This window comes from Branchiostoma belcheri, unplaced genomic scaffold, assembly GCF_001625305.1.
Source record: "Branchiostoma belcheri isolate BF01 breed outbred unplaced genomic scaffold, Haploidv18h27 scaffold617, whole genome shotgun sequence".
Taxonomy (NCBI): Eukaryota; Metazoa; Chordata; class Leptocardii; order Amphioxiformes; family Branchiostomatidae; genus Branchiostoma; species Branchiostoma belcheri.
The window spans coordinates 5,129-22,424 of record NW_017804262.1 but is presented as its reverse complement, the minus strand read 5'-3'; the positions used below and the strand labels follow the sequence as shown (position 1 = coordinate 22,424).

The window sequence follows — 17,296 nt, the reverse complement described above, 5'->3', positions numbered from 1 at the left end:
CCAGCGGTGCTGCGACGATTAGCGTCAAATTCTCAACAACAACCTCAAACCGTCTGACATCATTGCCACTTGTGATGTTCACTGACCACGACGTTCCATTTTCCTCTTCCATTAGGCCACCACCGACGTTAAGAAAGTCTCGCAGGTGCTTGACTGTGCTGCCGACAGATGCGTCCTCAGGTATTGTGACGTTTTCAACCCCAAACCCGCCTCTCGGCCGGCCTGGACAGATGGAATTCGGTTGACCAGTAGAAAGACGGAACAAAACGTCACATAGGCCATCTTCTCTCCGCCTATGCCACTTAGTGAACGTTTTTTCACGATATCTTGCAGGTGACTGCGCTTTACCTAGATGCAAAAAGGCAGAAACGGTAGTTAGAATTAATCAGAAACACGCCACACTAGTCAGAAAACTATATTATACCTTTTTTGTTTCTCACACAAAACTGGCAGTCAACTGAAACCCAATTGCAATCCCCGACCACTTAATTCGAATTCTCTTAATTAATTAATTCAGGTAGTGTGGCGTAGCGGCAGATCTAGAGTGCTTGACTAGAAATCAAAAGGTCCCCGGTTCGAGTCCTGACATGCCACCAAACTTGTGTCCTTTAGAAAGGCACCTTAGACGACTGTCCTCACTTCGCTCAGGTGAAAATGAGTATTGTATTGTCCCCTATGTTGGTGGTGGCATTAATATAAGTTAAAAAAACTTGAGTGTGTCGTCATCACGTCTAGTGACTAGATGTTGGAATAAAAAACATGTAAACACCCTTTTAAACCACAGCCAAACGTTCAGACCAGCGTTCTACAGCCCGCATAAGGTCAGATTATAGGTGGTTTTTAAAGAGCTAGTGTTTGCAATATGAGCACTAGATGCTAAACCATTAGGTACTCTTTTGCAGAAATTAAATTAGATGTTCCTTATAAGTATTGTATAACCTATATGTCTTGAAATAGTTTTTGTCTCGGCATAGAATTTTACTGCGCTTAACTGCACTGACTTAACAAGAATTCGGAGATCTCATACCACCATGAAATATGAGTTTTCGTAATTGTTGTTATTTGTCCTCATTGACTTTGAAAAAAGGTCGTGATTAGCATAATCTAGTTTAATTTATGGTTTTCTAAATTCAAATGACACTATTTTAGTGTAACATTCCTCTCCATTGCCATACTTCATTTCAAAATGTCCTCATTAATTATGCAAATGACTTCTGTATAGTGGTGTTAACCTTCAAGTATCCTACACATGTCACAAGGTATAAGATTCGTATCATTCACCTAATAAGGACTGACATAAATTTCACATTAATTATGCAAATTAGGCCATCATTTGCATACTTGGTTTCTGTTGATATTTTACCTACTAATTATTAATTACTAATTAAATAGATTACATGTATAACCCTGTAATTATATAATCAAGTCATTATTTGCATAATTTACATTTAATTATGTACAACTCTCTCTCAGCTACCCACACCAAAAATGATGAAAATACGTTGTTCCTATCTGGACTTATTGGCCTTTAAACCTTTCGCCAGAAAGTCCCCTGGAGTTTGATTTGATTTGATTTATTAGGCTGATAACATATATATATGCAGCCGGGACTGCCCAACTAGCCGGAGGCTATTATAAAGGGCTAGCCCTCACAACAAGAACATAAACAATTCGGAACAGTTAGCAGTTAACAGTGTCAGTTACAATTCAGATAGACATACTACTACATAACAGATATTGCGGCCAAACGTTAACAAGCTAGGATATCCGGCCTAGTCGTCGTGCGTTTACTACAATTACATTTATATGTCAGGTTAATATACTATTACATAACAGATGTTGTGCACTATATTTACATTGTCAATACAATTCTATTGAACTCGTACAGTTTTACTAAGTAGTTGTCGTCAAGTTTTTATCAAGTATTGTCCATAGTTTGTTTTTAAAGGAGCTGAGGGAGCGGGTTGTTCTAGTTTCGCTAGGAAGAGTATTCCAGATGGTTATAGCTCTGATCACAAATGTTCTCTGGGACCTGGTGGTTCTACAAACGGGTATGGATAAGTATTCACTATTCCGTAAGGGATACCGGGATTCTGGGGGCGGACGCTTGCGCTCGAGGTAGTAGACTTTGCAGGTGTGGAGGACAGCGACCGTTCAACAGTTTGTACATGGTTACTGCAGTGTGAAACTTGCGTCGTAGCTGGAGAGATGGTAGAGACAGTTCTGTGTAGAGACTATTGTAGGAGGGGTATGGGATTCCAAAGTGGCCACTGATAAGCCTGGCTGTTTGGTACTGAACAGATTCTAAAGTCCTTTGGTCACGTAAGGTGAGGCCGGTCCAGACAATATCCGCTTACTCTAACGTAGGTCTTGTAATGGAGTTCCAAAACAAGCTGCTAGGGGGACCAAACCCACACAACTTTTTCCTGCCAGTAAAAGTTATCTGTCACCAAAAAGTCAAGAGTGCAGCATGTTTAAGACAAAAAAAGCGAAAACCGGAAGTTCTGCTGCAGTACCGAGGTCATCCATTAGGAGGCCCATAGTTTGTCTTCCCAAGACTTACCAGCATACCAAATATTATCACAATCTATAAAGGCGTCATGATGTTATGCTGACGATAAATGTGCGGAAACACAAACACACACACACACACACACACACACACGCCAAAAACAATACCTCCATTTTTCATGGAGGTAACTAAGAGAATTACTATAGACAATTACAAGCAGATGTAAGCTTGATATGTAGGACCTTTAAAGACCTTACCATACATTGCAGCTATTTCTATTACAATTGTTATGCAACAACTGTTACATTAAAACTTGGGAATGCCTAATCAAGCCATTGTGATAACATTTCTAACAAATGTACGTTTTCTTTGTACATGGTGTATGTACTTTGCGTGTGGAATGAAAATTAAATTCTCAAAAACCTCGCAAATCGATGTTTTGACAAAAATTGCGTGACGCGGTTTCATACCAAGAATTGGCAAACACACACATGTACAGGCTTGTTACCTTGTCAACAGTCCTAAATATTTACGCTAACGCGAAGGTCGAGTTACATAGCAGAAAGGTGACCTTCTGGTATTTGCGTTAGGTATTTGGTTTCACCTGAAGGAACTTCACGGCTTATTAGAAGACACACAGCTCCCCTTTAAAAAAATTAAAGCTACTAAATATTAATGATATCAATAAACTACAAATAAGCCTTTTCACTGTCAATTTCCTTTCCAACAATCTCCCCAATATATTTGATAATTTCCTAAACATGAATTCACTTGTACACAACCACAATACTAGACAACGAAATCTACTGCATACCCCACTCTTCCGCACGTCATTAGCACAATCCTCCGTAAAATACAAATGTCTCTCATTATGGAACAGCCTTCAGACAAACATACGAACAATTTCCTCTTTTCTAACTTTTAAAAATACCCTGAAAGCCCATCTTATAAACAACCCCAGCCCCTTGTATTAGATGAATATCTTCATTTTTTATTATTTTTTATGTACACTATTGTTTCATTATTGTTATTGTTCATTTTGCCTATGTTTGAATTATTATGCTAACAATTCCGTATGTATGTATGTATTACTTTATATCAATTTTATTTCATCTCAATTTATGCATACTACTGTTTCATTATTGTTATTGTATCATATTGCCCTTGTTTGAATTATTTCGATAACATTACTTTATGTATGTATGCCTTATTTCAATTCAATTATGTTTAGTTTTGGTTAGTATAGAGGAGGAGGGCTTAGCATAAGCGAAATAAGCTTTTTCCCTCCTCCTGCACCTGTTTTATTCATTTTTAATTTATTATGTATTTTATTGCTGTTGTGCAAATAAACACACAAATGAACAATAAATCAAGCAAATGATGTCAAATGAGGTTATGATTATTGATGTTCACCACTCTCTCTCTCTCTCTCTCTCTCTCTCACCTTGACTTAATTTACGAATTCAGCAAGTAGAAAATTCCTAGCAGTTAGTACTAAAAATTATAGCAACTTCCCATTGATTATGCAAATTAGGCCTCAATTCACTTAATCTATATCTTTAGATGTTCCTCTCGTTCTCAATTGCATTGTGTTCTCTCGTTCTTAATTACAAGTGTTTCATAGTTATACTATCGAACGAAGCATATTTATAGAATTTCACTATTAATTATGCAAAAAAATCTCATGATTTGCGAAATTGTCATCTAATTCTGTCAATCATCACCTAACCTACCTAGCTACATACCAGAAATTACGACAATCCGTCGGTTCTTCAGCAATTCTCCTTCAAAGATATTTCAACAAGCCGTTTGGGTCCGAAACTTATGTCACTTCTTCCCTAGTCCAAAACCTATTTACCATCCAAAATTCGTGACCCTAGCATGTCAAGATCGCGAGATATCAAAACCGGAAGTTCAGCTGCAGTACCAAGGCAAGCCGCCAGGAAGCCAAAATCTAGTCATTTCTTGGTTTTATCAAGAACGACCCACCTACCAAGTTTCATGACAAGCCATCAAAAGCTTCTTGAGTTATCGTGCTAAACCACATACATACATACATACACACACACAATCATACACACATGTACACATACACGCAAACGCTACTAAAAACATAACATTTTTGGCGAAGGTAATAAGATCCGTACCGACTCGGTCATACTCGCCGCCGGCTGCCGTGTGATTTCGACGCTCGAGGTAGAATTTTTAACCAGGTTGTGACAGAACCAACCACAGCCTTTTCAGCAACATAGCAGTTGACTGGTAAATTACTTGCGACTATCCTGAGATCGCTCCCGAGAATGATCAGTTTCCCATACGTTTATGTAAGAACAAAGAACAAAACTCACCGACGTTCGACTTGCTGGCAGGACGGCTCTTCGGTGACTGATTCTGAAGAATTGAATGACTATGTAAATACCGTACACACAGGAAACACGCAAGTGGCACTGAACAAGCGTCCGTCGTGGCGTCACTTCGATCCGGCACGATGCGTGACATACGGTGAAAGGCCGGGGACCTTATCTGACATACACAGATAGGAAGTGAGCCATTCTTCCGAGAAACATAATGAAACGAAAAATACAATTTCCTATCCTTCTTTCTTCTATGAGAAAGAGCGTGGGAAGGTGAAACACACAGCACTACCAGCGGACCATCCCCCTGCTGTAGTGACTTGAACAACTGTGTGTCGCCCAAGGGCTACAGAAATGCATATAGGCACCACCCCTATATACGCTATACCTTTTACCCTTCTTTCCACGTGACACTACAAGGAACTGTTCTTACGAGGAAATTCCATAACGTAAATTAGTCCATAAGATTTTTAAAAGGATGCTATATGTATAAAGCTTTACAAAACAGTAAATATGCTGGTCTCTGAGTGTTTGTTTTGGTAACAACCGACTTGAGAAAACCAATGTCAACACCCGGCTGTCGTCTGCATTTCCCATGATCCCTCAGAAAAGTAATGACGCCATTTGTTATACGTGATCCACTGCACGAAAAGTGGGATTTACCACAATGGTAAATGTGATGTAAAGCCGGGTAAAGGTTACATTTACCAATAATTTACCAACATTTACCCGTCGGTAAATGTGCAAATGTACCCGGTATTTACCCTATAAATGGTTTAGCTGGTGATGTTTGCCTTATTTACCCACATTTACCGGTTTCGTGTAAATACGTATCTAGCAAGATTTACCGTATGCGGTATTTCTCACATGTATTTACCGAGATTTACCATTCTTCTTTACCATATTGGGTATTTTTCACATGCATTTCAGGTATTTACCGAGATTTACAATATGGGGTACTTCTCATTTCAGGCATTTACCGAGGTTTACCAAGCATGGTATTTCTGACATTAGTTGAATTTACCCGTATTTACGTGTACATGCCTCTTTACCCATATTTACTTTAATAACTTCGTTAATTACGTTGTATCACCCCCCTGAATTACATACAAGCACAGGAAATAGGTTCTGGGCAGAACTCAGAAAAATTTATTTAAAAGGCATAGAAACTAAACATAAATTGGCAGTTACCTTTTCTAAAAGGTATGCAAATAAGCATTACATACAAGTAAGTAAAAGTTTTACAAACAAGTTATACACCTTTTTCTTATAATGTTCAAATGATCAATGACCATCTGTTTCGTACTGACAACACACAAAGACATACACATACAACAGAATAATAATAAATACAAGTAGCATTTCTTATGAACAAACAGACCATGAGCAGACACAGTCTAAATATAATATTATAATTCTGTACTAACACACGGCCTTTGAAAAACTATACACTTGGTTTAACATGTACCAGGAAAAGTTGTCACATGTTTATGGAAAATCCATACCAACTTCGATGGAGTGGAGGGGGACAGCAGTAAGGAAACATGGGCGGAGTCTGAGGAAAAGTTCCGGAATCTCCTCTCAAAAAACCTGAAGCTCGATCCGAAGACAATCAAGATAGAGCGAACGCATCGTAACGGCCCCTACAAGAGGGATTCTCAACGCCCCAGACAAATCGTGGTGAAACTCCTCCGATTTAAAGACAAACAGCTCATCTTGAGCAAATCCAGATCACTTCTCACAAACACTACAATATTTATCAACGAGGACTTCTCCGAACAAGTACGGAAACGTAGAGCAGAACTTGTGCCAGCTATGAAAGCGGCAAGACAACGTGGTGACTACGCCGTGATAAACTATGACAAACTGGTGATCAGAGAGAACGAAGCATGATATAAATGATATGCAATAAAGCCTTTTTTGCTTCCCCTCTGTATTTTTGTGTAATATTGTCTACTAAGTATCCATATGACTGAGTCAATTTCATCCCCAAAAGCAGGAAAACAAGGAACACAAACCACAGTATCCATTTGAAGTTGATAATTTGATGTCTAACCCCTTTTTGTTGAACATTGAACATGACAATGAATCTAAATACACAGACAATTGGGATCCTGACCTAAACTTTTTCAATAACTCCGCAAACAATTCCTGCCAATACTTTATGAAAAACGTTCCAACTCAAAATTTGACTCACCAGAAATTTTCGACTGAATCACTCAGTCTTACTCAAGGAAGACAATTTTGGGTTATCTACCACATAAGTTGCCAGGGAAAAACCAACAGAGGCCCCTGTCGGGAAACTTATATCGGGGAAACTGAGCGCTCACTAAACACCAGGTTTCTAAAACATAGACGACCCAGTTCTGTTGCATCTGAGGTGTCACAGCACATCCACATAGAATCACCGGGACACAGTGGATCTAGAGGGGGTCAGAATCTTGGATACCGAACAGGATTACTTCAAGAGAGGCAAAAAAGAGGCCATATACATCAGGGCACTTCAACCATCGCTCAACCGGGACGGGGGGGCGATATCGACTTCAGACAACCTTTGACTCTTTGCTGACGTCACACGTGGGAAAAATCACGTGTTCACAGCATTTGGGTCAGATAGCTGAGGAAGACTGAGTGATTCAGTCGAAAATTTCTGGTGAGTCAAATTTTGAGTTGGAAAAAAAGTTTTTCATAATGTAATTTACCAACTCAGATGAACTTTCATGCTCCTGCCAATACTATTCAGAAAACTCATTTAAGGATCTATGCGAAAAGGTATCTTGTAAAACTTCAACTTTCTCACTGTTTAATTTTAATATTAGGAGTCTTCCAGGGAATTATGACAATTTCATCCACTACTTATCGACTTTGCAGCATGAGTTTTCAGCCATTGGCCTGACCGAAACTTGGCTCAATGACTCTACTTCCCACCTTTATGACATTCCTAACTATACTTCTTTACACAGTTGTAGAACTAACCGAATTGGGTATCCATTTTCATACAGCAGAGCTTGGAATACAGTGAGCTAAAGGACCTTGTCATCCAAACAGATGAAGATATGATTGAATCCCCCTTTATAGAAATCCCACATTCCTTATCTCCATCAAAGGTATTATTACCTCCATGAAATGGAAGGTATTGTTTTTGGCGCGTCTGTGTGCGTGTGTGTGTGTGTGTGTGTGTGTGTGTGTGTGTGTGTGTGTGTGTGTGTGTGTTGTTGTGTGTTTCCGCTTTTTTGTACCTTCATAACTCCATAACGCATTTATGGATTGTGGTGATATTTGGTATACTGGTAGGTGTTAGGGGGGCGAAGGTCAAGGTCAAATATGGGCCTCCTGGTGGATGGCCTTGGTACTGCAGCAGCACTTCCGGTTTAATGAGGAGTCTGCCAGACAGGGTAACAGATGTCTGATTGTGTCGAGGCTGCCCCGGGCTTACGACCTGGTTTGATTAATGAGAGGTTCTTCCTCAGGGAATAAGGCGACCTCTGTGCGCTATGATGTGGAAAATTTGAGTGTTAGGGTGGATGGACACCCAGTGTTGACGTAATTTTGGCACTGAGATCTAGTTACCTCCATGAAAATGGAGGTATTGTTTTTGGCGCGTCTATGTGTGTGTGTGTTTGAGTTTCCGCATATTTGTAGTCAGCATAACTCCATAACGCCTTTATGGATTGTGATGATATTTGGTATGCTGGTAGGTCTTAGGAAGCCAAAGGTCAAGGTCAAATATGGGCCTCCTGGTGGATGACCTTGGTACTGCAGCAGAACTTCCGGTTTTCGTATCTTTTGTCCTGAACATGTTATGGTCTTGATTTTTGGGTGACAGATAGATTGTCCTGCCAGGAATAATTGGTGTGGGTTTGGTCCCCCTAGCAGCTTGTTCTGGAACTGCAGGGGACTTTCGGGGGAAAATCTTTAAAAGCCAATAGGTCCAGACAGGAACAATGTATTTTCATCATTTTTGGTAGGTAGGTAGCTGAGAGAGATGTACATAACTTAATGCAAATTATGCAAATGAGGACTTTATTTGCATAATAAATGAGGAAATTCTCTAATTACAGTGTTTTACATTGTAGTACTTTAATACATGTAATGTATGTAATCTTTGGCAGATGGAACATCAACAGATACCAATAATGCAAATTATGACCTCATTTGCATAATTAATGCGAAAATTCAATGGGTAAATGATGGGAATTTCCTACTTGGTGTAAATTGTAAATTCATCAAAAGTTAACATCACGATACATTAATTATGTTAATGTGGAGGTCATTTGCATAATTAAAGATGAAATTTACATTTACACGTCAAGCCCATATTTCATGGAGGTATGTGATCTCAGATCTCTTGTATTAGGTTGCATCTACCGTCCACCCAATACCGACATTAAGAATTTTATAAGTTGCCATACCACAACTCTAGATGCAATCAACAAAGAAGGTAAACTTTGCTACATGCTTGGTGATTTTAACATAGATCTTGTCAAACACGAAAGCCACGCTTTAAGTGATGACTTTCTAAACACCCTATATTCGTGCACATTTTACCCTACAATAACCAAGCCATCTAGGATAACAAATAGATCGGCTACATTAATAGACAACATTATGTCAAACTCGATTATTAATCCTCATTCAGCAGGTCTCCTTGTTATGGATATTTCAGATCACTTACCTGTATTCTGTATTACCACCTACATGAGAACAGATAGACCAACAAAAGGACAAGTACATAGTTACCGTAAGCTTAATCAATGTAATATCGATAAATTTAAAGCTCTCTTATCAGTGGAAAGTTGGATAACAACGTTAACGAAGGCTGGTTCATAAAGGGATTACGCAAGTCCTCTAACAGGAAAAATCAGCTTTATAGAAAGTACCTAAAGAACCCCACTCCCTCAACATTACAAACATACAAAACATATAGAAACAAATTCAACTTTTTAATTAGTACATCTAAGAAACAATACTATCAGAATAGGTTAAGAGCTGCTTCAAATAACATACGTGATACTTCGAAAGCTATAAATGAACTCCTAAATAGGAAAAGGTCAGCGTCTACTCTTCCTTCAAAGTTTATGGATGGGGAAAATGAAATAACAAATAAATTAGATATAGTTAACAAGTTCAACGATTTTTTGGTAATATCGGCCCTTCCCTGGCAAGTAAAATAGACAAGACTGACCAATCTCCATCATCCTACGTACAAAATGATATTCCTCCCATCAACTTATTTGGCGCACCTAGCACAGCAGAAATTCATGACATAATTAACAATCTTCAAAATGCTGCCCCTGGTAAGGATGAAATTAATGCTAGAAACAGAATAATAAAACAGAATAATGCAGAAATCCTAGAACCAATTACTCATGTCTTCAATTTTTTTTAGAGACAGGAAAAGTGCCCTCCGACTTAAAAGTAGCCAAGGTAATCCCGCTTTATAAAGCCGGTGACCTATGTGTGTTTACAAATTATCGACCAATTTCTATCTTACCAGCACTCTCAACAATTCTAGAAAAAAAATGTATAACAGAATCTTAAAGCACCTTGAAAATAACAACATTTAATACACTCACCAATATGGATTCCGTAAAAACCATTCAACATATATGGCCCTACTACATGAATTCATTATTGGTATTTTTCTCGATTTATCGAAAGATTTCGATACCGTGGATCATAACATATTACTTAGCAAGCTAAACTCCTACGGCTTCAAAGGTACAGCCCTTCAATGGTTAAAAGATTATTTGTCCGATAGAATGCAGTATGTTTTGAGTAATAACTTCACTTCATCCCTGAAATCAGTAACATGTGGAGTCCCACAAGGATCTATACTCGGTCCTCTTTTGTTCTTAAGTTATGTTAACGACATTGCCCTGGTATCAGTCAAACTCTTCACTCTATTATTTGCCGATGATACTAATCTTTTCTTTTCTCACAATAATTTTCATACACTAATAACAACCGTTAATGAAGAGCTGTGTAAACTAAACGAATGGTTTAAGTCAAATAAGCTGTCTCTTAACATAGATAAAACGAACGTCATTATCTTCACAGGTAGAAATAAGAAATACGACAAAGAAAGGGCTATGATATACATAGACCATAAACCAATCAAACAGGTATGTAACACACGATTTCTAGGAGTCCTTATTGATGAGAAACTCACATGAAAGTTTCATATTGACCTTATTTGTAAACAAATCTATAAGAATATTGGTATAATAAGAAAAGTTGCAAGTTGCCTATCACCTAAAATATTTATCACTCTGTACTATACTTTGATTTATCCCTACTTAACATATTGTAATATAGTCTGGGCTAGTACGTACACTACTTCAATCCGTCCGCTGCATCAGCTGCAGAAGCGCTTTGTTAGGATTGCGTCTAATGTCCCATTTTTGCTAACTCTGCGGTTCTATTTTACGACTTTAAAATTTTAACAGTGTATGACATAAATAAACTCCAAACAGCAATTAATTTTTGTCCATAAAGTTTTACACAAAAGTTCACAATTGCCAGTTCAATTCCAGGACATATTTCAATACAACTCAGATATCCACAGTTACAGTACTAGAAAGCAAAATGATTTAAGACCAATCCTGAAAAAATCAAATATGAAACAGTTCACGATAATGTTTAGAGGCCCCTTAATTTGGAACAGTTTAAGTCACTCACAGCAAAATTGTCAATCCCTTCCAACTTTCAAAAGACATTTAAAAACTGACCTAATAGAGAAGTCATCTACCACTTCCTGATTTGCTTTTGTTTTCCTTGTTTTCTTATGCTATGATATTTTCTTTGTGTTAATATTGGTTTCTTATGTTGTTCTTACTCATAATAACTTATGATTTGACTAATGGAAATTTATTTTTTGTTCACTGTAGAGTTCTGTTGCAGTGGAGTGCGATTGAAAAAATCGAATTGTTCGGTTTAAGTTAGTGATTATTCCTGTGAACCATGCCTTTTGAATATGAAAAAAATAAGCAGGTTGGTTTCTCTCTTTTGCTGGCACTAGGAGGTTTCTCAATAGAAAATTTCAATCAACGACCTCAAGGACAAAATGTTGTGGCCTTCCACCCAAGTGGTGTGAAATTCGGTAGGATTGTTCATAGATACTAACCAACAACAATCATATCTTTTTAACATACATCCTTTTGGAATTATCATTGTAAAATACGGTACTTTTTGTATTTACTATTAGGTGTTTCGAAATCCAAATACTGTACCTTTTAGTAAAATGCCCTCAAAAAGCCATGGCATAAAGATTACATATGCCTGAAGCCATTTTTCATTTTCACGTCGGTGTTGCCGGGGACAACATGAATTAGAAGATCTTATCATTCGACTATAGATCATTTTTACTAAAGTTTGGCTGTATTCCTCTGGGGTTTACGGGGAAACTCATTTTGACTGATGTCAAAGCAGAGTGGTGGCATCTTAGACCGTCTCTGACCAATGGACACTCTCTTTGGTCACCCTAGCATCTGCTTTGAGATTACATTTTGACGGTTTTAGCCCAAAAATAGCATAAAGACGTCGTAATGACGACATTTACGTCATTATGACACCAAATTTTAATTTTAAAGATACACCCTCCTCTGAATTTTTTTCCTACAATATGTAGTAACTGTTGTTGAGTTACAGGGGGTGGGCTTTAACCACTACCCCCCCCCCTCCGTCCCAGAATGATGGAAAAAACAGGTATTCAGCCAAATATACGTGAGAGGCTAGGTTAAATTTAGGATCATTGTTCCGGGCTACCGTTAGACTTAAGATTGGAGTTAGGTTAATATGTTGTTGGGGTTAGGTTAGGTTAAGTCTCCCTCATAACGACTAAATCTCCCCAACCCGTGTGTAAAGTATATTGCAAATCCCAAAGTAGCATCGGAGACATACATTTGGCAGAATCGTGCATGTACTATCAGTCAATTGTAACCTTTTAGTCTTTTGATAAAAGGTCAACAGCTTTCGGAGCGAGTTAAGCTGACTCAAAACATTACATTAAGTAGAGAAACGTTCGTAACATCTTACGTCCAGTCTTCCATTCAAGAATACAATGAATACCATCATGAATTACAATCATTATTACCTTCGCCAAAAAGGTTGTTTTCAGAGGCGTTCGTGTGTGTGTCTCTGTGCGTCTGTCTGTGTGTCTGTAAACAAGATAACTCGAGAAGGCTTAAATGGATTGTCTTTATACTTGGTAGATGGGTAGTTCTTTATGAGACCTAGAAATGATTAGAGTTTGGGCCTCATAATGTAGACGGGCTAGGATCACGAAATTTGAGTTTCAATTCTAAGCCTGGCCCCAGAACAAAACAAAAAAATGCATATCAAGAATATTCGTAGATTGTGCTTAAGATTATCATTTAACGTCTGTCTGTTTTTAATTTCCTAGAAGCCAGAACCACGCAATGCTACATAATAGAAAATGGGTTAAAACTGGCATTTCCTGTCAGCAATGATCTTAAAAATCCTGGAGTGCACGAGGTAACGATAGCAAAGAATGGTGTTTAATTTATCGCCGGGTTTCAATCTCTAATATACTTTACTGTATGTTTGTCTTCATGACATTCATGCTGTCACCTTTGCACTGCAATTAAAAAAGATAGACTTAAGATAAAATAAAATAGAATAACAGGTGAAATATATTTAATAACACCGCAGGCGATCTGTGGGTTACATTGTAACTACATGTACTTTCACTTTGCAATGTAAACTACAGACAGAGTTTGAAAAACGAGACACTTCACGTTACATTGATACATAATTATTATAGGCATATCATACTAGTTAAAAAGTACATATTTGACAAATCCTAATAACAAAATATGTTTCCTGTGTTTCTATAGTTTAACTAGTTTTTTTTATAAATCTACTATTACACAACACTCACTATTCGTTTTATAGTTCAGTGGAGTATCATATAGCTAATGTAGAAAATTTAGCCATACATGAAAGCCATACATGAAATTATGACAATATACAATAATCTTTAAAAAAAAATCAAAAGACTTGAGTTTTAAGATCAGGATTAACAGGTTAGGTATTTAAACATATATACAAGAACACCATCCCTTACTGTCCGGTTACTACTAGTTCTACTACTACTTTTGTGCAGTCCTGTTATTAATGATAATTCATAATAGTCATTTAAGAAAATTGACACATAACGTCTGGCTAAGTTAGCAGGGATGCTAGCCTTGTTTGGCTAAGTAAGGACATGTTTTGTGTCTTTATGACGTCCTTGGGCTAACAGTGCTGGGATCCAGGCTATGGCGACGTGGATTATTGATGTGCATCGCCCCATATGATATAGGCTTCACAGGTACTTTGTATTTTACATAAAGGAAACAATTTGCTACACATTGAGGTCCTTATGTAGAAAAAGGCTATAAAGTCTGTTTCTCATTTTCATTACATTTAGGACAGTCCACTACACCTTGCTTGTTAATAGCTGATGCTTCACTGCCATGTCATGCCATGGTTAACGAGGTGGGCCGCATGCCTCGGCGGTCTTAACTGGTCTATCTTTTGCAGCAGACCTTCAGGCGTCGGCCGCTTGGAGAGGTCTACTATCCAGCAGGACCTGATGATGCGGTACACCGGCAGCGGACAGTTCTCCGGCTGCTGCAGACGGACGCCTTTCTTCAGCAGCTTCAATAGTGTGCAGACGTCCGGGTGCATGGGGCCTCCAGCGTAGCGCGGCTCCTCCCCAAAACTGGCGATCTCCCACAGCAGCACGCCGTACGACCACACGTCACTCTCACACGTGTACAACCCGTCCCGTAACGACTCCAGGGCCATCCACTTAAGCGGCAACAGTTCCTCCTCCCCGCCCTGGTTCGTGCGTTTGTACGCCGACGACGTGTAAACGTCACGCGATAGTCCGAAATCCGCAATCTTAGCTACCTTCCTGTCACTGATGACGACATTACGGGCCGCGATGTCTCGGTGCACGATCTTCAGACGTGCCAGCTCTGCTAACCCACTGGCCACGCCAGAAGCAAAACCGAGACGTTCAAACAGTTTCCTTTCTCCTGTAACTTTGAGTTGTTCTCTCAAACCCCACAGGTAACGGCGCAGTTCCTCATTAGCCGCGTACTCTACAACAATGTACTGTGGATCTGATTTAGTCAGAACTCCGTAAAACTTCACGACGTTCGGGCGTCCCTCTCTGTCTTCGTGGATCCTGGCGAGAATGTCCATTTCGCGGCGAAAGTCGCGGACAGCAGACGCCGTCATGCGGTCAGGCCGGATACTTTTGGCGGCAACCAAAAGTTGGTAGCCTTCCGGCACGCGCAGTCTTCCCCGTACTACATGGCCGAACTCCCCCTCGCCTATCATGTGTTCAAACCGGATGTCCTCTGTGTCTAGTTCCCATGATGAGAGAGGCTCCATTTCTATACCAACTATGTTCATCGTATGTAGCCAGCTCCGATTTGTGACCCTCTGTTTTACCATGGTCACAATTATGATGCAGCCAAGTATAACAACAGCAGGAAGAATGGACGCCACAACTATAACAACGACTTGATTATTTTCCAATTTAGGCCCGATTTCACAAAATTCGCCTGACTGCCCTTCCGAACAATTACAGGTGCCATTTACTGCATCACACACGGCGTTGTTCTGACATTGACATGTCATGCTGCAGTTCCAACCAAAACTGCCAGGTGCGCAGGTGTGCTGACACCTGTCTCCACGACGGCCGGGAGGACACAGACACCCCTCCCACCTGTCACACGTCCCTCCGTACTCACAGTCACACACTTGGCTGCAAACTTCTCCATAATAGTTGGGTCGACATTTGGTGGCGTTGAGGGCAAAGGTTGCATTAATTGCTTCACAATTTACAGCTTTTACCACGCAAGTATAGCCACCGTTGTCTGATTCTGAGACTGGCTGGAAGTTGATGGAACTGTTCTGTACCGCCCCTTCTCCAATGATTTTTGTATCGTTGTAATAGTTTTCCGCTTCAAAAACCCACATTTTACTAGCTACTAGAAAGTGTGGAGCCAGGCAGGTCAATGTCAGATTAGTACCGATGTACTTTACGACTGAATCGCCAGGTGACGCTATAATGACAACTTCAGGCCAGGGAATATCACAGGCCCTCCCTCTCCAGCCCGGGCGGCACTCACAGGCACCGTTAAAGCCATGACACCGGGCACCGTTCTTACAAACACAGTCCTTGTCACAGTACAGACCGTACCTGCCCTCGGGACATCCTGTAATGTCGTACTGAAATATAAAATCAAAGGGCCATGTCGTAGTGTGAAGTGTGACGTTAGCGCTGCATTGTGTCCAATAGGAGAAAGTGGATCTTATCTTATTCATCTCAACAACTACAGCATAACCTTCTGTCATGCTACACGGACTATTCTGTGCCCACTCAGGCAACATTTGTTGCGAAACATCCAAAAACATAAACTTGGCGACACTTCTCAACTGTCTGTCGCGACATTGAAACTCTAACCTCCCTCCATTCTGAGGCGCCTCAAGAGCCGGGCGAAACGCGTCTAAATCATTATTCCACGGTGGGGTCAAACTAGTGCACAGCCAAAGGGAGCAGTCGTTCATGATAGAATGGTGGGGTTCGCAACGCCAATTGGGAAAAAAGTCTGGGTACGATCGTTTGGTCCCATCAATTACAACATCGTAGTGCTCATTAGAGCTGCTCAGTACGACATAGTTCTCAGCCGTCCCAGTATCAGGTATAACTGGTGTTTCACACTGTTTGCTGTAGTATGGCGGGTATCCCCACACGTCCATGATCACGATGGCGAGGTTTACATGCCAAACGCTGTTGTCTCCAGTATTTGTCAGCTCCAGGGACAGGTTGTATCGCGGGTTATACTCATAGTCCAGCGGTGCTGCGACGATTAGCGTCAAATTCTCAACAACAACCTCAAACCGTCTGAGATCGTTGCCACTTGTGATGTTCACTGACCACGACATTCCATTTTCCTCTTCCATTAGGCCACCGCCGACGTTAAGAAAGTCTCGCAGGTGCTTGACTGTGCTGCCGACAGACGCGTCCTCGGGTATTGTGACGTTTTCATCCACAAACCCCGCTTCTCGGCCTGCCTGGACAGATGGAATCAGGTTGACCAGTAGGAAGACGGAACAAAACTTCACACACACCATCTTCTCTTCACGTACACTTCTTCGTAAAGTTTTGTTTCACAATATCCTGCAGGTGACTTGGCTTTACCTGGATGCAATGATGTACACACGGTAGATAGAATTAATTAGAAACGCACCGCACTATTTAGAAAACTATAGCATTCCTATATATTGCTCAATTGCTTACGTCACGTATCAGTAAAATCTCGTGTGAATAAGGTCACGTGTTTGTAAACCATAATTCTCGCGAGATCACGTTGTGAAGTGATTGGTCAATAATTATCCTGATGAAGGC

General features: G+C 39.9%; 1 protein-coding gene across 1 annotated transcript; it reads right to left on the bottom strand.

The window, feature by feature from the left end:
* Positions 1-14,337: 14,337 nt before the first annotated feature.
* Positions 14,338-17,094, bottom strand: LOC109483006 (putative wall-associated receptor kinase-like 11). The gene has a single exon (XM_019785964.1). The coding sequence runs from the start codon at positions 17,020-17,022 to the stop codon at positions 14,338-14,340; it is 2,685 nt and encodes an 894-aa protein (XP_019641523.1). The 5' UTR covers positions 17,023-17,094.
* Between the last annotated feature and the right edge of the window lie 202 nt (positions 17,095-17,296).

Bases quoted from the DNA above. Each gene is read 5' to 3' on its own strand.
- LOC109483006 (XM_019785964.1), bottom strand. From the start codon at position 17,022: ATGGTGTGTGTGAAGTTTTGTTCCGTCTTCCTACTGGTCAACCTGATT.